Source organism: Sciurus carolinensis, chromosome 3 (assembly GCF_902686445.1).
Source record: "Sciurus carolinensis chromosome 3, mSciCar1.2, whole genome shotgun sequence".
Classification (NCBI taxonomy): Eukaryota; Metazoa; Chordata; class Mammalia; order Rodentia; family Sciuridae; genus Sciurus; species Sciurus carolinensis.
Window position 1 is genome coordinate 180,135,575 of NC_062215.1, and position 20,738 is coordinate 180,156,312.

At 59.2% G+C, this 20,738-nt stretch overlaps 1 protein-coding gene across 2 annotated transcripts in view; it reads left to right on the forward strand.

The window, feature by feature from the left end:
- The window catches only part of Mlph (melanophilin), a 50,268-nt gene that overhangs the window by 17,475 nt on the left and 12,055 nt on the right, over positions 1–20,738 (forward strand). Inside the window, exons 3-11 of one of the 2 annotated variants that reach the window (XM_047547263.1) lie at positions 3,513–3,734; positions 3,877–3,989; positions 9,182–9,285; positions 9,880–9,999; positions 11,346–11,550; positions 13,013–13,152; positions 16,138–16,221; positions 19,766–19,945; positions 20,182–20,319. In XM_047547263.1, the coding sequence (XP_047403219.1) occupies positions 3,513–3,734; positions 3,877–3,989; positions 9,182–9,285; positions 9,880–9,999; positions 11,346–11,550; positions 13,013–13,152; positions 16,138–16,221; positions 19,766–19,945; positions 20,182–20,319 (1,306 nt within the window). The remainder of the gene's footprint in view (positions 1–3,512; positions 3,735–3,876; positions 3,990–9,181; positions 9,286–9,879; positions 10,000–11,345; positions 11,551–13,012; positions 13,153–16,137; positions 16,222–19,765; positions 19,946–20,181; positions 20,320–20,738) is intronic. The other variant, XM_047547264.1, reaches the window with a different exon arrangement.

Consider the following 20,738-nt stretch of genomic DNA (forward strand, 5'->3'; position numbering starts at 1 on the left):
GCCCTGGACATGGGTGTCCCAGGGGGTCCGAGGCCCACACGCTCCTCTCCTGTTCCACAGGCCCTGCTTCCCAGGTGCTGCTTACCCAAGGGCCCGTCTCTCCTCTCCTGCCGTCATCTCCTCTCCTGACTCCCATCTCCCCGTCCTTTCTGCGTTCTGAGGGAGACTAACTTGACTTCAAAATCGGTGGATCCCAAACTTTCTGACCTTAGGATCCCTCGACAGTCACTCTCCAGAACGTCAAAACGGATTGTTTCCATGGGTCATGCCTATCCATATTGACCAGATTAGAACTTAAAACTGGGCAGTTTAAAGACTCCATTTGTTTTAGAATAGCAGCACTTACATGCTAACATAAGTATCATTTTTATGAAAAATAACTGTTTTTCCAAAGCAAAAGTCTGAGTAAGAAGAGCAGCATTGATCCATTTTCAAAAATCCCTCCAAAGAAGGAAGACGGCTCAGCGCTCCTCTGGCCTCGAGGTCAGGGTGCTGTGACATGTCATCTGAGCAGAAGTGTTGGAGGACAATCTAGCCTCAGGTGTCCAGGGCTGGAAAGTGGAATCCACCAGGCCTCATTACAGGGTCATGACCTTGGGTTGCATGACCACTTAAAAAGCTGGTGCTTGGTAGTTTCATAAAGGCTGGTCTCCACGTGGACTCTGAAGCAGCTCAGTGGCCTTTTCCTTTCCTGTTACATTAAAATCCATGGGTCCTTCCTGTCCGGAAGAGTCTTCTACCCACGTGTTATGACCTCACTCACCTGTCCTTCAAAACTACCGCCTCTCTGCGTCCTGCGTGTTTTCAAACGCCAATGCCCTTCCTGAGGCACAAGAGACCACCACCCTCACTCCACCACTGAACTCGTCCGGAACCCCTGGGTGTTGGAAGCTGCCGGGTTCGTGGCAGGCAACAGGATTTCCCGAAATTCTGCTTTGTCATTTGGAGCTTTCAGCTCTGTCCCAGCAACAGTGCTGTGGTCCTCTTCCTCCAGGAGGCGGGCTCGCTGTGTCCACTTTTGAGGCGATGCCTGCAAACACCGCAGTCAGCGTAGTCACCTAGCTCAGGGCTTTGTCCAGATAAAGTGGTATTTTGTGATGAGAGTTCTCAGCCGGGGTCACAATGCAACCAGTCACCCTGTTCTCACATCTCAACGTCCACCTCGAGCTCTCACAGCAGGTGAGTCACCCGCTGTCCCCACAGAGTCCCAAAAGAGGTGTGCTCAGGTCCGTGTCCAGAAGGAGCAGTAACCTACTGCTTCTTCAAGACCATACTTGCACGAAACTCTGTTGCTCCTTCCCTTTGCAGTTGCAGCACCTGCTAGGCCACTTGGGGCCACTGCCTCTGTCCAGGCCGAGGCCCGGGCGGTTCTGCCCACTACTGCTTTTGCATCCGGCGGGGCATCGGAGGGAAAAAGAGCAACTGACGTCCTAGTGTTGTTATGAAAACCCTTTGACCTTGAACTCTTACAGGGCCTGAGGGACCTCCAGGGGTCCCTGGGCCACACTTTCTCTGGATTTCACATTCTGCAGAGGAGATTCTGCTCATTCCCCTACTGTCCCGGATCCTTGCTGTCTTCCCTTTGGCCAGCTCTTCCCCTGCCCGCCTGGTCCCTCCTTCCCAACCTGGCTTCTTCCTGCACCCCCTGCCCTCCTTGGGACCACCTTCTTTCACCCTGCGTAGCACAGCAAGCAGACTGGTTTCAGGTCTCCTGATTTGATGAAGTCACATGCTGGGGGTCTGCTACCCGAAAAGGTGACCTTAACTTGTGGCTGGCTGGGCTCCTGCCTGCGGGTCTCTGCGGTGGAGTGACACCTGGCCAGCCCGGAGAGCACAGAAGCACAGCTGTGGGTTGCTCTGCCCCGTGGCCCTGGCGGGTGGCAGCTGCCTCCTGGCCTCCCGTATGGAGCTTCCTCCACCCCCCTTTCTCTTCTGCTGTGAAGGGAAGCTGTTTTAAAGAACCTGAAGCAGAATAGAATCATGCTTCCGCCAGATTCAGCACCTAAAGTATATCAACTTCCAGCCACATCCCCAGTAGCCTGGGCTGTTCATTCACCTCCTGCGTATCCTTGTCCTTCTTCCTGCTGTGCTGAGCCTGGATCTGGGAACCCGGTCAAGCCCACCTGGGGGAGAGGGGGCCTTCGGATGGGGATTTGGCAGGAGTGGAATTGGAGGAGATGCGCCTTCCTACCCGCCTCCTGACGCCTCATGGGCCTCTATTTGAGGCAGACTTGCGTGTTGACCCAGCTTCACCTGCACTGAGTCAGTAGATGGCAGTATTCCCCCTCGAGTCCTACGTCTTCTTGCTCATTTTACCCTTGGTTTACAGAGCCAGAAAAGGGTCTTCTTTTCATCCCCTGAGCACAGTATCACTCCTTAGAGGACAGTTTCCAGGATGCACGCTGCATGTCCGAAACCATAGGTAGTACTGAGCCTATACACTCTATGTTTACATGTGTGCCTACCTGTGGGAAAGTTTAACCTACACACTAGCAGGGTAAGAGATCAACAATAATCTACCAATAAAATGGAATAATTATAACAACACTATGATCAAAGTCACGTGCGTGAACGTGAGCTCACTCACTCTCTGTCTTACGATGCAATACTCGCCCTTCTTTTTCTTGTTGACCATGGTTAGTTGCAACTGGGGCTCAGCAGGGCCTACTGTGAACTTCAGTCAAAGCCACTTCTAACAGAAGTGGCCTCTGAGCACCTCGTCACCTTTGCCATGTTGGGTTGTTTCCATCAAAATTCTGAGTACTTCAGACTCCTCAGAAGACAATGGCACCTAGTGTCTCACTAATTTTTGCCACTAAAAATGGATTAATTTTGCCTCATCAAAAACTGAAAATATTATGTTTGGCAGACAGTCTCTGAAACCCGGAACAAAGGGAAAGCATTCATTGTGATCTGGGAGTATATTTTCCAGTGAGTGCAACCTGCCAGGTTCACCAGGAAGCTGTGCTATTTAAAACCAGATGGGCTGGAAGAACTGTGATTTCCTGGGACTTCGGGTGCTGGACAATTCCCGTCTGGAAGTTCTCCAAGCCAAACCATTCCAGCTTTGCTCCAGGAACATACCTGTGACCTCAGCTCAATTTCTGCTCCCCTGCTGGAGGAGCCCCCAAACTTCTAGCTGAGATATCACCTAGCTTTGCCCTCAGGACTCTGTGACCCTGGGGAGGACACAGTGCCCTGTCATCCAAGCTCTGGTACAATTGTAACAGCCACAGAAATGCCTACGTGCAATGTCATTTCTAAGAAGATCTTATGTTTTAGTTCCAAGCTGCCAGATCGCTCACACTTAAGCCCAATTTACTGGTCTCCCCCCAGGGAGAGAATAAGGGCTTGGCTGGCACCAGATGCTAAGGATGCCTGAGGCTGCTTCCACCTGACTTCGGGTCTCCATCTGTGCACACGAGATGGTTTGTGTGCATGCACACCTGCACGTGCATTTAACACCTATTGTAAAAAGAAGATACCTGATATTGTTTCTGTATTTTCCCAAGGGAGTTGAGGGGCAGGATCGAGAAGGAAAGCTCCAAGAGGGAGCTGCTGTCCGACACGGCCCACCTGAAGGACACCCACTGCGCCCGCTGCCTGCGGCCCTACCGGCTCCTCGTGGGCAGCAGGAGGCAGTGCCTGGACTGTGGCCTTTTCACATGCAAAAGCTGCAGCCATGTGCACCCCGAGGAGCAAGGCTGGCTCTGTGACCCCTGCCACCTGGCCAGGTGAGCTGGGGCTTCCTCCCAAGCGGCCCTGACGGTTTCTGGGCCCGGGGTTTTCCCTCAGTGGGGCTGAGGTGGGGTAGACACACGCACGCGTGGCGTTTGCACACGCTGTGCCACGTGGGCCTGCGCCCCTCTCCTGCAGAGTCCTGAAGGTCGGCTCGCTGGAGTGGTACCACAAGCCCCTGAGAGCCCGCTTCAAGCAGTTCGGGAGCGCCAAAGTGATCCGGTCCCTCTGCGGGCGGCTGCAGGGTGGCGGTAAGGAGAGGACCACGGGACGCTCTTTTATTTCCAGGGGTGTGTTAATGTCTCAGGGCCTTTAGAGAGAGAGAGAGTATGAACTGACCACCTGTCGGTTCCTGCCTCTGGTGTCCTGGGACCTGGTGGCATCTCCGCCCCACCCCAGCTCCCCACTGTTTGAATCTGTTTTCTCCAGAGCCTCACACCACGTTACAAACACCCAGCCCGGTGTCCGTCCTGGGCTCCTGGCGTGTGTCTGCAGGACACCTCCTCCAGCCTGGCTGCCCTGGACATCTGGTCTCAGAGGCCCCATCTCAGGGCTGCTGATGCAGACCAAGACAGAGAACTCTACTGCCTCCATCATTCATCCTAGTGTTTAGAACACAAGTGTTTATTCCATGATGAACTTGCGCTGAGGAACGTGATGACCCACATCCCCCTCAAGGCATTCGGAAAGAGGACAGTACAGGGGCCGGAGGGGAGGATGCCTGAGCTGGAGCTGAAAAGGGGAAATTGAGTGGCGTTAGGGAGGATCTGGCCTTGTCCCTGTCCCTGAGTCCCAGGTCTGTCATTAAGCCTGGCCAAGCAGTCAGGCCAGGCAGCTCAGTAGGCCTGGTGTGTGGGGTCTCACACCCTGGAGGGAGGTCTCCGTCAGCAGAACCAAGGGGAGACCCCTGGGCACGCGGCACGCATGGGTTCCAGCGGCTGTGCACATGCCAGGCTTCTTGGTTGGGGTGTCCTTACTTTGCCCCCACCCAAACCTCCCCTCTGCAGAGGTGCCTTGTCTGTGCCTGTCTCTCTTTTGTTTTTAGTTGTCAATGGACTTTTATTTTTATTTATTTGTTTACATGTGGTGCTGAGAATGGAACCCAGTGCCTCACACATGGTAGGCAAGGGCTCCACCACTGAGCTGCGACCCCAGCCCTGTGCCTGTCTCTTAAAGTTCCTGTGATAGGGAAAAACAGAAGCAGGACGCCCAGCCCTCAGAGCATCTGAACTCAGGCGGGCCTGGCACGAGTATCTGAGAGGCGTCTCAGCCGGTCCTTTAATTTGGGACAGAGAGACCACCCAGGGCAGTCTCCCCCTGAGAGTGATCAGCCCTGCAGTGCAGATGTGGGTGATGGTAGGAACAGAGGGGTGTGGTAAATCATCCCCACCAGAGCATTTTTCTGAGTAAGAGGAGGCCCTACCAGTATCCGTGCTGGAGCAGCAGATGGGACCAGGACAGCCCCATGCACGGGAGAGGCTGTCCCCTGTCCTTGGGGTGTCCGTCTCGGGCTGGAGCACTTCGGTAAACCCCACATCCTGTGCCCACTGAGGTGTCCTCTCCAGCAGAGCAACCTGGCCCAGCACCTCTACGACAGAAAGGCCTCACTACAAAGCCCCAAGGGTCTCTGTGCCTCCCACACCACATAAGAACCCCTGGAGGCCTGAGTAAATATTTCTAGGGGCTGGATGGACTCAGAAGCCTGCCATTTAAAGGTGGCAAGGTTTCCGAAGCTTGGCCAGGGTCCAGAGCGGCAGAGTAACCCTGCCTGCTGCGGAACCTGCCCGGTTCGGAGTTGTCGCTGAGGGCCAGGAGGTGGCGCTGTGGGGCCACAGAAACCTGACCCTTGTGGCCGGATCCCAGGCTTTCCCTCAGCCCTGGTGGAGGCGCCCTCCACACACCCCTCCCAGAGTGCAGCCGGCCTGGCTGCGTCCTGCCTGCTGGCCCGCAGGCGCATCGCACTGGGGGTGGGGTCTTGAAGAGTCGTGCCTTTAAAAAAAAAGATTAACCTTAGTGTTTTGGTACCTGACCCTGCAGATCACGGCTCAGACCTTGTCCAGCAGGTGGGTGGGCTGCGGGTCTTCCCCACCTTCAGGGGGAGGCCTGTTTCCTGATCTTCCACACGGGAGCCATGGGCTCTGCACGGGGACAGTCTCAATGTGACAGTCACATGGTTAGCATGGCTCCAACCCTTGTCCCAAGTGTAGAGACATCAGGAGCCAAACTAAACAGGTCTGGAGGCCCAGGAGCCTCACTTGAGGTGGGCGGCTAGCTGGCCTCCCCTCCAAGGCCCACACTCCCTCAATGCAGGAAACCTGCCTCTGCGCCTCCCCCTGCAGATTTGGGGTGAGTCTCTGACTGGCCAATGTCCCAGGAACAGGAACCATGGCCAGGTCTGCTTTCTGCCTTTGCTCTCCAGGCTTCTGCTGTGTCCCCAAGGACAGGCAGTGGGCCCCTTTGAAATGTGGCAGTGTTAATCTCTAAGAGGAAGGTCTCAGAAAGGAATGAGCCAGGCAGCTGCCCTGTCCCTCCTTCCACTAGTCAAACTACGAGTCCCAGGCCCATGTCCCACAGGGTCCCCTCTGTCCTGCCAGCGTCTTCCCAGGTGTTTCTCCATGGGCAGCACACTGCTGGGCAAGCTGGCCGTCACAGGGCCAGCAAAGAACCTGTGTCTTGGGACATCCAGTGCTTCCCACTGGTTCTCTCTCCCTCTCTCTGTCTCTCTGTCTCCCTCTCTCTCTCTCTGTCTCTCTCTCTGTGTCTCCCTCTCTCTGTCTCTGTCTCTGTGTCTCCCTCTCTCTCTCTCTGTCTCTCTCTCTCTGTGTCTCCCTCTCTCTATCTCTCTGTCTCTCCCTCTGTCTCTCTCTGTCTCTGTCTCCCCCTCTCTGTCTCTGTGTCTCCCTCTCTCTGTCTCTGTGTCTCCCTCTCTCTGTCTCTGTCTCTGTGTCTCCCTTTCTCTCTCTGTCTCCCTCTCTCTGTCTCTGTCTCTGTGTCTCCCTTTCTCTCTCTGTCTCCCTCTCTCTGTCTCTCTCTCTCTCTGTCTCCCTCTCTCTCTCTGTCTCTCTCTCTGTGTCTCCCTCTCTCTGTCTCTGTCTCTGTGTCTCCCTCTCTCTCTCTCTCTGTCTCTCTCTCTCTCTGTGTCTCCCTCTATCTCTCTGTCTCTCCCTCTGTCTCTCTCTGTCTCTGACTCCCCCTCTCTGTCTCTGTGTCTCCCTCTCTCTGTCTATGTCTCTCTGTCTCCCTCTCTCTGTGTCTCCCTCTCTCTGTCTCTGTCTCTGTGTCTCCCTCTCTCTGTCTCTGTGTCTCCCTCTCTCTGTCTCTGTGTCTCCCTCTCTCTCTCTGTCTCCCTCTCTCTGTCTCTGTCTCTCTCTCTCTCTCTCTGATTTATAAATGGAAAACCAGGCTACCAGACCGACTTCAAGTAAGGTCACTGATGGGTGGGGACACAGCTGAGAAGCAGCGCAGTCCAAGGCCCGTTCACTTCAGAGTTCTCTACTGCGTGCTCACCGTCCAGGACCTTGAGCGGCGTGGTCGGACGATGCACGCTGAGGTCCCTGTCAGGGAAGCTTCTGGAAAACGCACTGACCATCCAGCCACTGCATTTGTGGACCCTGACGGGCATTGGGTCCCAGGCATCCCGAGGAGAAGCGTGTGGAAGAGGCAGGCCCTGCTGCCCCCTAGGAAGGCCTGCACGGCCCATCCAGCAAGTGTGGACACGGGCACCCAGGGACCGAGTGCTGCAAGAGAGGAACTTTCTGCGAGGAGGTTCCCGGAGGAGGCGCAGGGCCAGAGACGGGGCAGAGCCGTGGAGGCGGCCAGCAGGCGGGTCAGGGAAGAGTGGAAAGAGGAACGGAGAGGGCGCCTGGGGGGAGCACCGGCAGCCCCCCCAGGCCGGGAGCCAAGGCGTGATTTATAGAGACGAGCCCCAGGAGGCCGCCCAGGGGCGTCACAGGAAGCAGCAAGCCGCACGCGGAGAGGAGGACTGGGCTTCACGCGGGGGTCCAGAGAACAAGGCCTGCAGATTCTGAGCCTGCTCCACAGTTGCTCACCATATTTGTAGGTTATTTGACGTCATCTTAGACTCATCCTGTCACTGGAAGTTTTTCCTCTTTTAAAGGAAGATCCCTGACCTGCGGCTGAGGGCCTGTGCAGGGCCTCTAGCATGAAGCTGCTCACCGAACAGACAAGAAGGGGCTCTTCTCACGGCAGGGTTAGTTTCGGGAGGAGGAGTGAGACCCCTGGGGCGGTATTGACAGGCAGAAGGTAGGGACCTGGTTACCGAGGCCTCCTGGAGAAAGGCAGAGGGGCGGACCCGACACCTCCCCGGCGCTGGACGCTTCCCACAGTGTTTTTGTGATTTCATTTCACAACCAGGCCTGGCTTTGCCATCACAGTGGCACCCAGTCCCCTGAGGAGGGAACACTGCTGGCCGGTATGGGGGCCGTGAAGCTGGACCAGCTGTCAGGACAAGGGCCCTTGGGCTGGAAGCCCCGGGAAGGAACTCACGCCTTCCCCCTCTCCCCCTTGCTGCGGAGGGGCCGCCGAGGTGTGCAGAGTGCCGGTCCTGCGTCTCGGAGCAGAACGTGAGGGGTCTGCAGAAAGGACAGACCCCAAGTGGCCTTTCCCTTTCCAGCTGACAGGGACCCTCCTGTGCACCAAAATGTCCTGCTGGCTCACACCTGAGACCCCTGAGACACAGAGACCAAGGAATGGGAAATAGGGTGTCCGAGGACAGCAAGACCTGGCTCCCCAAGCTGCACAAGGCCACCTGTGCCCTCTGTGACCCCAGAAACTGGAAGGCAGACGATCCACCAGGCTCTTCAGCTCTGACTCCCAGGGATCCATTCACTGGCCGCTTTCTGCAGTGGTCTAAGGAGATGGAGCTCAGACCAGCTGGTGTGAACGGGAAGAAGAAGAGGGGAGATGGGAGGCTGGCTGGGAAGGCCAGGCCTGGGTGTCCTGGTGAAGAGGGCCCGAGGGACAGAAGACGAAGGGCTGCCGAGACCACGTTTTACCTCCCCTGCAGCACTGCTGACATCGAGTGATGAGGCCGTGTGATCAGCCTGTTCACCCGTCACAGCCCCAGGGACTTCAGACTGACCAAGAGGTGGTCGGTCGTGAAGGGTGAACGCCTGAAGATGTGGCCAGAACCCGTCCTTCAGCTGATGCGGAGTCGGAGCTGTATGCTGTGAGGCAGGCCGACTCCTAACTCATGTCTGGATAGGTCTTGGAATGGCCGGCGGAGGCCCTGCCTGGTTATTTCCCAGCGAATGAATGGACTGCTGCAGGGGGGAGGGGAAGAGAGGGGGAGGAGAGGGAGGGAGGAGGGAGGAGGGTAGATGAATTCCTGGAGGGAGGAAGGGTAGGCGGGTGGGTGGCAGATAGGTGTGTGGCTGGGTCCCAGGTGGCTCCCGGCGTGGAGTCATGCAGGGGTCTGTTGCAGGTGGGCCTGAGCCAAGCCTGGCAGAGAGGAGTGGAGACAGCGAGGAGACAGATGAGGATGGGGAACGGGGCACCGAGGCCCAGGCCCGGCCCCCCGGCAGCAGAGTGAGTCCTCCCAGCACCCTGCCGGCCCCTCCCCGCCTGGCCCGGGCTTTAGTGCCTGAAAGCCAGCTCCTGCAGCCGAGTATAAAGAGCCCACCTCCCACCAAGGCCAGTCAGCTGCCTGAGGGCAGGCCCAGCCTGCGGGGCCAGAGCGAGGGCACACAGGGTGGCTGGCCAGCGGGCTTGCGGGCCAGTGGGGTCCCACAGGCAGGCTGCCTTGGCACCTCAGAGAAGACCCCCAGGCCCTCTGGGGCCTTTTGTTTCTGGCACCAATCCTGAGCCTTGTCTTCGTTGGTAGTCATGCCTGGTTTTACTTATTTCTTGACTTATTTTTGGCGGTAGACACAGCAAGCAGGCCCCGGGCTTGGGAGTGGTTTGGAGGAGGGGCCGGGCAGGCAGGGACTAGACCCCAAGGGTCTCAGGGTGGTGCTCCTCGGGGCTCGGGGTGGCCCCCTGGCCACGGGAGCTCGTGCAGGGTTGTTCTAGCATAGGAGGTGGATGTGCCCTCGGAGGTGCCCCAAGCCCCAGGGCGGAGTGGGCAGGGTCCGGTCCTGTCACTGGCCCCCAGCTGAGTCTCCGCATCTCACACCTGCAAAGAAAAAGCGCCTCCTCTCCTTCCGCGACGTGGACTTCGAGGAGGACTTGGACCCCGCCTCCCAGGCCTGCCATCAGCCCCGGAGCCTGTCCTCAGTCCCTGTGGCTGCGGCCTCCCCGAAGGTCAGCAGACCCTGCCCCTCCCGGGAACTGGGGCAGCAGGTGTTCGGCTCCAGGTGGGGCGGCGCTCTGGGAGTGTTGAATAGCCATGCAGTCGTACCAGGCTCTCAGGCCCGGGGACAGTTGGGACAAGGAATAAGGATACTCCATCCCTCCCCGGACTGGGATTTCCAGAGATCCTGGAGAGGTGGGCCAGGCAGGGCCTAGGCTGAGCAAGCAGTTAGGCCGTGGGGGTCAGTGCTTGGCCGACCCTGGGAGGGCAGGGCAGAGAGTGGCATCCACAGTGCAGCCAGACAGGGGCCGGCATTGTGCCCGAGTCTCTGGTTCACGGTAGGGCACCATATACTTTGTTGCTGCCAAGGCTGGCCAGTCCTGGGAATGAAAAAGGCTGCTGTTAATGGTGACCCCTGGACACCTAGCATGCACGTGGCCCTCAGGTGAACCAGGACCTGTGGTCACTGTTCATCAGCTGTGAGGCCTTGACCCCTCCTCTGGAAGAGGGGTGACCACTTCTGCCTTGCAGGGCATTTCCAGGGCTGGAGACTGTGCCCAGCACTCATGAGATGCTCAGTCAGGCAGTGAGGGCAGCTGTGGGCACAAGAGCCAGGACAAGGCCCGGAGAGGTACCCAGCTTCCCAGTGAGTCCCAGACTCCAGCTCCCAGTGTCCCCCAGACTCAGGCAGTGCCCACCAGGGCTGGGCAGGGCTGTCTGCCCACTGCTGGGAGGAGGGATGCCAGGGAAGGGCCCCAGATGCCAGCACCCACGTGGACTCCAGGCCACAGGCCCTGCTCCTGCGGCTGGGCCCGGTGTCACCACGTCCAGCAGCCTCAGGGCCAGCCACTGCTTCCTTCCTGACCACCCACTAACAGTTAGGTCACAAGGGAGCTGTGGCGTGTCACTTCTAGATGCCTTGGGCACCTGTCTCCCGGGGTGGTGGCACAGTACAGAGACCCCTCTGCTGGAAGGCTCAGGAAGCGCTGTCCCGTCCAAGGATAACCCTTCGAGGGTTACCGCAATAGAGGGAGCCGCAGCGCACTCTCCAGAGAACAGGGCTTCCCAGTGGGGTCGTGGGGCTTTGCCCTCGGTGAACCCGATCCCGGGGCAGCATCAGCTGTGCCCAGACCTGTGCGATGCCGGGGGCCGTTGGGAACCCCAGCTCTGCAGGTGCACAGTGCAGAACAGGCAGCCAGCGCCCGGGGCGTGAGTTTTGACGAGAGAACTGAGCGGCCAAGGGCCGAGCGGGTGGGTGTCGGGGTTCCATCAGTCACGAGAGGCCTGGGCCCCTCGAGACCTGCACTGGGGAGACCACTTCCCAGCAGCTGTGGAGGCTGACGGCCCATGTGCTCAGCTCCTCTCAGGAGAGCCCTGCTCAGAGGACGCGGCCTCCCAGGAGGATGCTGTCCCGGGAGAGGCTCAGGCTGGGGCCTCAGGCTGCCACCCCTGTCCAGAAGAGCAGCCGGACAGCACCTCGCCTACCGGACAGGACGCCCTTGCAGAGCTGCGCCTGCCCGGAGACTCCCCGACGACGACCGCGGGGACGGCTGCTGCGCTAGGTGGGTGCCCTTGGCCAGGGTCCCCGATGGGCTCTGCAGGGCGGGTGGCTGGTGCCTCGGCTCTCCATGGGACTAGTGCAGATGCGCCGGGCCATCAGAAAAGCCTCTTCCCCACAGCTGACCAGCATGTGCTGCCTGGCACACAGCATGGACCCCAGCTCTCCCTGGGCTGGGTGCGGCCCTGTGAACCCAGAATTCTAGCAGAGGGGCTGACCATGCCCAGCTCACTGCTGCTGTCTGGGAGAGGGACACGCAGATTTCCCAGATTGGCCAGGTCACCTGGTTGCCAGGCCAGCTCCACAGGCCGGAGGCTGCACGTGGGTATGGATGGAGCGGGTCCTGCCGAGCCGCCCCTGGCTACCAATCAGGGCCCCTGGAATAAGAGAGCCTAAATGTGTTCAGTGTAATGTCGTCAGACAGTTTTGCTTCTAAATGAAATCCCTGAACGGCTGCCTTTCCTGTGCCCCAGGGAGCGCGCTGGGTTCAGGAGTTCAGACACCCTGTGAGTCAGAGCACATGGGATCACAGGGGCAGCGCCTCTGGGACCGCGTGCAGCTGGGCGCAGGGACACCTCTCCAGTTCCATCTCCTTGTACTGGAGGGACCCCGCCTCGTGGTCCTCACACTGATTAGCACCCGGGGGCTTTGGAAGATGGGGCTGTGCTCTCCTGCCCCAAAACAATGAATGAGTGAACCCACGCGAGCCAGCCACGGGATCGAGCCCTGGTGGGCTTTTCAGCGTCCTCACGGGAACAAAGACATTGGTGATGTCTGGCCCCACAGAGAGAACGAGGGGGGGGCCTCTGTGGACACTTCTGCATGACAAACGGCCACACATTCACCAGCTTAGACGCGTGCCTGTGATCTCACCGGTGTTGGGAGGGCAGGCGGGTTTAGCGTGGCCCCTCTGCACGGTCTCGCTCGCCCGCTCAGCTGGTTGGCAGGAGTCACGGTGCAGTGTGGCTCCCTGCGCTCTGGGTGCTGCACGAGGCAGGTGCCGTGGCTCTGGGGAGTGAGCTGGTGTGCAGCAGCCTCCACGCGACTCACCCGCATTGCTGTGCGTGTTGCCAGCCGCAGTGCAGAGGGTACGTTCTGGTGAGGATATGGTGATAGCAATGTCACCTCCCCCTGGGGCCCAGAAATAAGCATCTCAAGTCACACTGTGGGGCAGGACCAGGAAGGCCTGTGAACCCAGGTCTAGACTGAAAACAGCAGCAGAGGCCGTGCCGAAGCGGACAGGTCTACAGTCACCGGCACGCGGAGCGCTGGCCAGGGGCCCCTTGTTCCCCGAAGACCTTCGTGTGGGGCTGTGGATTCTGCCACCTTCTCACTGTGGCTTCAGAGTAGCAGAGGAACATAATTGTGGCTTTACTTTGTTCTCTGATTCCTCTTCATCTGGACAGATCGCGTCTGTCGACTCTTAGCTTTTCCCTCCAAGTAATTCGAACCTCTCTGGCTTCCAGGGACAAAGCTCATCAGGAACGAGCAGCCGCCCTCACAGTACCTGGCTGACGTGGACAGCTCTGACGAAGACAGCTCCTGGACCAGCAGGCCGGCTGCCCAGCAGTGCAGACGGAGAGGCCCGGCCGCAGCTCAGAGTCAGGTACCGGGCTGGAAAGAGTCCCGGCTTTCGGGAACAGTGTAAGGTGTGCACCTTCACACGTGCCATTGTGGAAAAACTAAAGCTTCAGGGCTTTCAAACTGAAATCACCTAGATCCTGGAGACATGGCACCGAGTGCATTTGGGGGGAGGTACCAGGGATTGAACTCAGGGGCACTCGACCACTGAGCCACATCCCAGCCCTATTTTGTATTTTATTTAGAGACAGGGTCTGAGTTGCGTAGCGCCTCGATTTTGCTGAGGCTGGCTTGGAGACTATGAGAGATCCTCCTGCCTCAGCCTCCCGGGCTGCTTGGGATTACAGTAATGCACCATCATGCCCATCATCAAATACATTTTTTATTGAAGTGATTCACTTAACGTAAAGCTAGCAGTTTGAGTATGGCAGTTCCTAAAAGAAAATAAATAAAGTCAAATAAAAATACAGCCGCCATCTGGCCCAGCAACTCCAGTTCTGGATATGTCCCCAAAAGGATTGAAAGGAGGGACTCAGAGGTATTTGTGTCCCCAAGTGTGGAGCACGATTCACATGGCTGAACTGGGGAACCACCCACATGTCCACCCTCAGCTGGACAGACACTCGGGACACAGTTCAGCCTGGACAGGAGGGGAGGCTGACAGCCCCGTGTCCACTGTGCAGGCCGTACCTCTGGAACCCTTTCTCCGTGTTCATCCCCAGTTGCTTTCGTGTGCTGTAACCTCATTTGCCCTCCTTATGTTCGGCGGCCTGCATACGAAGGCAGTCAGCGTGAAGCCCCTGCTGGCCACAGCACACCCTTCAGCGTGGAGACCCCAGTCTGTCTTGGGGTCCTTGGCGGGTTTCTGCAGGACCCCGGAGAAAACCCTCAGTCGACCCACCCTCAGGCCAGAGTGTCTAAACCAGGGCTCACGGACACGTGCTGGGGCCCGAGAGCCCCGGGTGTTTCATGCTGTCCATCTGTCTGTGGCCACTGGTTCCGCATTCTTGATTGCCACTTTCTGGGTGATGCAATCAGAAAAGCACAGCAGGCCCCGAGAAGGAGCCCCCAGAGGCTGCCAGGAGGGGAGAGGACCCTCCTGCCCCGATTCCCGAGCATACCTGTCCAGGCACCAGGCAGACCCAACACCAGGGGATCATGCGGGGACGATGCTGTCACTGCACAGCTTTTTAAGACCCTAAAAATCTTTTCCCAATCCAGAAAACATCTCCACGAGAGAAAAAAATAGGTTTATTATTGAATAAATATATAACCAGCGCCTGATGCACCCAGGCAATGAGTGGGAGGCTGGGAGGCTGGGAAGCTGAGAGGGGTCCCACCCCCTACCCAGCATCCCTTGTCCTCCGTGCCCTCAGGATAAGCAGGCAGGCAGTCCCAGGGACAGGACCTGAAGGAGCCCCTTGTCACACAGGCAGTCCTAATTTTGTCCTGCAGTGGAGGGGAGACCTCCTGTGTGGTTTTATCAGGAGGAGAATCACAGCTCTGTCCTTAGGAGGAGGAAGTTCTGCAAACTGCTACAAGGCACCCTCTGCAATTGGCCTCTTTCCCACCCAATTAGCCTGGAGACTGTCCTGTTGTCTGCATTTCCAAAAGGCAGCTCCGGGGTCCTGAGTTATAGACTGACTGAGGCCTTTGGATTAAGATTTACAAACATGAAAAGGAAAGAGAAGGAAATCCTGGAAGGAAACGGAGAGGAAGGAAGGGGACAGATTTCCCTTACCCGAGGGTGCTGTACACCCCAGCCCATTTTATTTTATCTTGGAGACAGAGTCTCACTAAGTTGCTGAAGCTGGCCTCCAACTTGAGATCCTCCTGCCTTGGCCTCCTGAGTCCCTGGGATTACAAGTATGCTCCACCCCCAGCTTTTCCCTTATTATCAACATGGAGAATTAAGCTGCTGATTTTTCCTTCTGCCACTTGGGCAAGAGGCAAAAAGAGAGGCTTGAAGTCCTTTCGAGAGCCCAAGAAGCCACTGTGCCCTGGATTTGTCTGGAAGGGGGTCATATTTTGGACACCAGGGAGAAGCCCCTCCTTGCTGGGAGAGTCCAGCCCCAGCCAGGGTCCTGTCAGAAGGCAGCACCTAGCCCCCCTCCCGAGCTGACCTTCCAGCGCTGGCCTCCCCACAGCTAGTCACCTCCCCAGCCCAGCCCGCCCACCCTCCTCCAGGGGTACTCAGCGGGGAGTGCTCTCTGTGGCAGGTGCTGGGTGGAGCTCCCGTCCTCTCCCAAGTCCCCACACCTGCCACCCAGTGAGCATGCTCCTGAGGGTATTGATCACCACCCTGTAGATACTGATGCCACCAGGCTGGTCTTGGTGTGCAGCGGCTCTCAGGCGGGCGAGGGCCACCTCCCAGCACGCACCTGGCTGGCATGGCCCTCGCCAGCGTCTGACCTTCTCCCACTTAAGGCTCTCAGGGCTGAGATCAGACTAATCCCCTCCCCACGACGCGCTGGGAAATAGCCCGTGCCATTTCCCGCTCTGAAAGCCAGGCGGCCGCCTGTGAGCTAATGCAGGGACCGCGCCTCTGCTGCGGCAACCAAAGGAAATTGATTTTCCTGTCTCAATCTGGGAGCTAATAGACTTCGGGTGACTCAAGGGTCTGGTGACTCAAGGATGAGGAAGTGGGGCTTTTGGTCATTCTGCCATGTCACCTGGAGTCACCGCTGGCCCACGAGTGACCCAGGGCTCTTGCTAGCTAATGGCTTCGGTTTGGTCACTGTGTCCTGCTTAATTCACACCTTCCTGTGCCGATCGGTGTCGGCAGTGACAATAGCTGCCGGCGGCAAGGACACGTCAGAGCCTCAGTGTGGCTTCCTTGCGTCCCCGGCTCGGTCGCCTCCCTGCTGTCTCTTCACCTGCCCAGGCCTTGTGGTGGGCAGCCTTAGCTTTCCTTTCTCCTCCCGGGAACTCGGGCTCGGAGGTGGTGGGCCAGGGTCCTGCTGCAGGGAGCAGGTTGGCCGTGGCCACGGTTCCTCTCCCTCTGCTGCAGATCCTCCAGCTGAGTAAGCGTGTGGCGGCCGTGGAGCACCTGCTGGTCCGCCTGGAGAACACGGTCGTGCCTCCCCCAGCCAAGGTAACGCTGGGGGCAGCAGGAGGTGCTCGCAGCCCCAGGTGGGAGGCTGAGGTCCGAGGCCAGCCCTGCCTGAGGCCTCACAGCGCCTGGGCCCAAACCCACATGTACTGCCCAAAGGGCAAGGCTGCCTCCCTGCACAGGCCGCCCACGAGAGCCCCTACCCCACCCAGGCCCACCCCCCAACGCCCTGCACGCAGGTGTGGGAGCCCAGCAGACCCACAGACTTCCCTGAGACCAGCCAGGGGCGGCCGGGAAGGCCCAGCCGGGGAGAACCCATGGGACTTGCCTGTTCCCGCAGTCCCAAGGCCAGTCCACGGCAGGGTGAGGTCTCCGCACAGCCTCAGCCTGTCTGTGCCGCCCTCACCGAGTGTCGCCGCCCGGGTGATACCAAAGGAGCAGAGGCTGGCTGAGTGGTGGTTCAGGGTCTGGGAAGTCCAAGGTGCAGGGGCCACAGCAGGGGTACCGCTCCGCCCCGTGTGGAAGGCTGAGGAGAGCAAGGCCCAGAGAGGGCCTAACCTCGGTCACGTCAGGCCCACTCTCCTGATGGCGTTGACCCTCAATCAGGCCTCAGCCTCGGCCCTGGTCACTGCTCAGGGCTCCCACCTCTTGACACTGCAGCACTGGGATGAGGTTCCCATGAGCTTTGGGGGACACATCTGAGGCGCAGGCAGCCTTACACACTCAGCCTGGCCCGATGCAGGTGTGCCTGCGAGACAGCAGCCCGGGCCAGCACAGGAGGGGCTCGGTCGCCCTTCCAGTCGAGCCCCAGCCACACTCCCACCTAGTGCCTGGACGCCTCCTTGCAGCCCCCAGGTTTGCAGCTGTGCACCTCTCGCGGGCCGGGGCTCTGGAGAGGCACGCGTCAGGTAGACGTGCTCTCCCGGGTTTGCGCGTGAGGAGCTGGAGGCTGCGCTCTCATAAGGGACTCCGCCCATGGTGGGCTGGGGAGCCAGGGGCAAGGCGCCGTTTGGGGCACAGCTGCTCCTCCTTCGGGATGCTTTCGGGGAGATCCGTCACCTGAGTTGGGTGAGGGTGGTCCTGAACCAGGTTCTGTGACCCCGCAGACCCACAGGGCCCACCCCAGCAACCCAGCCCCCAGCCTGCCCCGGGGCTCCTGCTGGATGCTGGCCAGGTACCCTCAGGCCCCAGCTCTGCCTGGTGGATAGGCACTGTCCATGTGTCACTCACCTCTCCTGCCCACTTCCTGCTCAACTCCTTCCTCCTCCTGACCCAGGACTACTGTCCCTCAGTCTACCCACTCCTGTGGCCTGCAGGAGGCTGCTCTGCTCCACTCTGGTAAGTGTCTCCTCACTTTGGCCTTTTCCTGGTACAAATCCCAGGGCAGGGTCCAGTGGATCCGAGGCAGGGGATGAGCCCAGGGCCTGCAGTGGGGGCCTGCTCCCTACTGCTCACAGGACCACCCTGCTGGGCCATTTGGACCCTGGACCCCTGACAACCAGTGAAGTTTCTGACAGTGGGGGAGCAGACCCCTGAGCATCATAAGGATGCTGGATTAGGTGGCTGACATCCTGGGACGCGAGGGACGTGTGGTGCGCACGCCTGGAAACCCTTAGCCAGCGAGGACGTGGTGGTTGCCCAGCCGTGTCCTGCTTCGCTGCCTAGGGACCACCACGTCGGGTGCTCTGTGTGCTGTCCGGGGAGTGTGTGTGCACGCCCACGTCGAGGCCACGTCGGGTGCTCTGTGTGCTGTCCGGGGAGTGTCGAGGCCACGTCGGGTGCTCTGTGTGCTGTCCGGGGAGTGTGGGTGCACGCCCACGTCGAGGCCACATCGGGTGCTCTGTGTGCTGTCCGGGGAGTGTGGGTGCACGCCCACGCCGAGGCCCGTTGCACCTCTGCACTTGCAGGGATGCTCGCTCACAAGGTGGAGGCACCAGCTGCTCTCTCGGAGGGCCACAGACGCCACCCCGCCTCACCCTGTCCTCCTGCTGCTCACGGGCCCGCAGTTGCTCATTCCGAGTGGTCTGGAAGAAGTTTGGTTCCCAGAGGACCCAGGAGGGCTTGCAGGCTGCCTGTCACCAGGGTTCTTTCCTGCTTGGTCTCTGAGGAGACCGGGGCCTCCGAGCCTCAGCAGAACGAGACCCAGATGAGACAGGCCCCAGCCCAGTCCAATCGACCTGGTGGTGTCTCTGAGGCTCTAGCAGTGAGGCTTGTCCATCTGTCTTAATAGGTTCCGTTCAAACAGAAAATTGAATGGTCACGAGCAACACCCTCGGCTCCCCAGGAGAGCCGGGCGAGGGAGGGATCGATGCTGCCTGGAGGGGGGCCCCGTGAGAGCTTCCTGGCGGAGAGGCCTGTCCCTCTGTTGGGTGCTCACTGACGAGGTGACTCACTCCTGAAGGAGGGAGGCAGCGAGGAGGAGGTGCTGGAATTCTCCTGGGAACAGTCCCCAAAGTCGACTGTGTGGGACAGAGGAAAGGGGTGGTGGGTGGGCAAATGAGCCAGGGGATGAAGGAACTCCGAGTTCCTCTCTAACCAGCACAGCGTATAGACATATTCCTGATTCTAGAAATCTCCTCTAAGATGAGGAAGCAGGTTCCCTCAGCTGGCCAGCCTTCCTGCCTCTTAATCTGAGCAGGGTCCCTACCCTGAAAGGACACTCCACTGCCGAGTCTCCAGACCTCCTCGGAGGCTCCTAGGCCTCACAGCTGCTCTCCGGCAGCCTGTGTGGGCGTCTAGGAGCCTGTTCCCTACTGAAAGGTGACTCGAGAATATGGCCTGGCATCTTGCCCCATCCCTGGACCTCGAAGACTTACCATAAATGTGAGACCTGAATAGTCTTGTAATTACGCAAGTCCAGGACAGAACTCAGAGCCCCGTGGAGGGGACCCTGATTGTCACCGCCTGTGTGTTTCAGTCTGAACCCCAAACAGCGGAAAGAACCCAGGGGCCTGGATCCATCCCCAACCCTCAGCCCAGGGCTCTGGTGGGGTTTAGCACCTCAGTCCCAGGGCTGTGGGCCAGTGACATGCCTGGGGGCCCTTTTGGGGACAGGGAAGAACTGTCCTCTGGCTGTGAGAATTTTCACCAAGGAAAGCTCAGGTCTTGCTGGAGCCTGGCGGGTCAGCCCTAAAGGAGAAGGCCAGGCCCCAGGAGCTGGTGGAAGCCAAGTCAGCGGACAGACGCGCGTGAGGCCAGGTTCACAGAGACAGAGGCGGTGGTGGCCGCGGGGCTGGGGAGGGCTGCGGATTTGGTGTTGAATGGGACAGTCTCAGTCAGGGAAGACCAGGTCCTGCGGACAGGGGGTGGTGATGGCCGCCGATGTGAGTGTTAATGCCAGAGTCGTAGACTTAAAGTGGTTCAGACAGTAAATTTCATAAGTGTGGTGACTGGATGAAGAAGACTTAGGGTAGAGAAGGAAAATAAAATGATAGGTCTTGGATGGCCATGGGCCTGGTGTCCCCTCAGGGCCTGGGGACAGGCTCACCTAGAGAAGGGACAGGGACCTCAGCTCCAGCAGGGCTGGATGTGTTGGGACCAGCCCAGCTCCCAGCCTGCCTGAGTGCCACCTGCCTGTTCCTGCCAGGGTCTAGCTGCACACACAGAGGCGGACAGAGAGGAGGAGGTCCTGAGGAGGAAGCTCGAGGAGCTGACCAGAAACATCAGCGACCAGGGCACCTCATCCGAGGAGGAGGGGGTTGAGGAAGAAGAGGCCCAGCTGGATGGGGCCACACCCACCAGGGTGCTCCCCAGGGCAGCCCCAGAGGTGAGGCCTCCCCAGCGTCTCTGCAGGACCCAGCAGAGGCAGGAGCACAGTGGACACTCTAGGCAGGCCATGGGCTCTCACAACCACAGAGGGTCACCAAAGGCCCTTGATAAGAGCACAATGGAGTGACCCATTCTGGGTACCTGGAGATCTGACGCACCTGGGCAGTTCCCAGAGAAGAGCAGTGTCCGGTGGTCCCTCCTGCTGGTAGCCAACCCCAGCCCTTCCCTTCCTAGGTGTGCACAGCCATAGATGCCGAGGAAAGGAGCCCCAGAAATCCCGTCCCGTCCAGCAGGACCACGGATGAGGAGCTGTCGGAGCTGGAGGACAGAGTGGCCATGACAGCCTCCGAAGTTCAGCAGACGGAGAGTGAGGTAGCCCCAACTGCCCAGGGAGCGCAGGTTCCAAAGACAGCTAGAGCCCCAGTGACTGGGACCAGCCCCAAAGGTCCGAGACCTGGCCCAGCCAGGGAAGGCAGAATGAGATCTCCCCACGCGCACCCCGTTCCTGGCCCAGGCCTGGGGGACGTGCAGGTGGGCTCTCAGCCACAGGGAAGGTGTGGATACCCACGGCTCCCTTCCCGCAGGAGGGTCAGGAGCAGGCTGAGAAGTTAGGACAGCTAGGCTGCAGGACGGGACTTGGCCCAGGGCCACCGGGAGCTGGAACTGTGGCTGCAGAGCTTGAGCTGGGTGAGGGACACACCCAGTGTACAGGTCGAAGGCCAGGCCATCACATGAGCCCCCAGGGACAGCCATGGTGACCTGGACACTGCCCTCCCCTCCCCCGGAGCCCT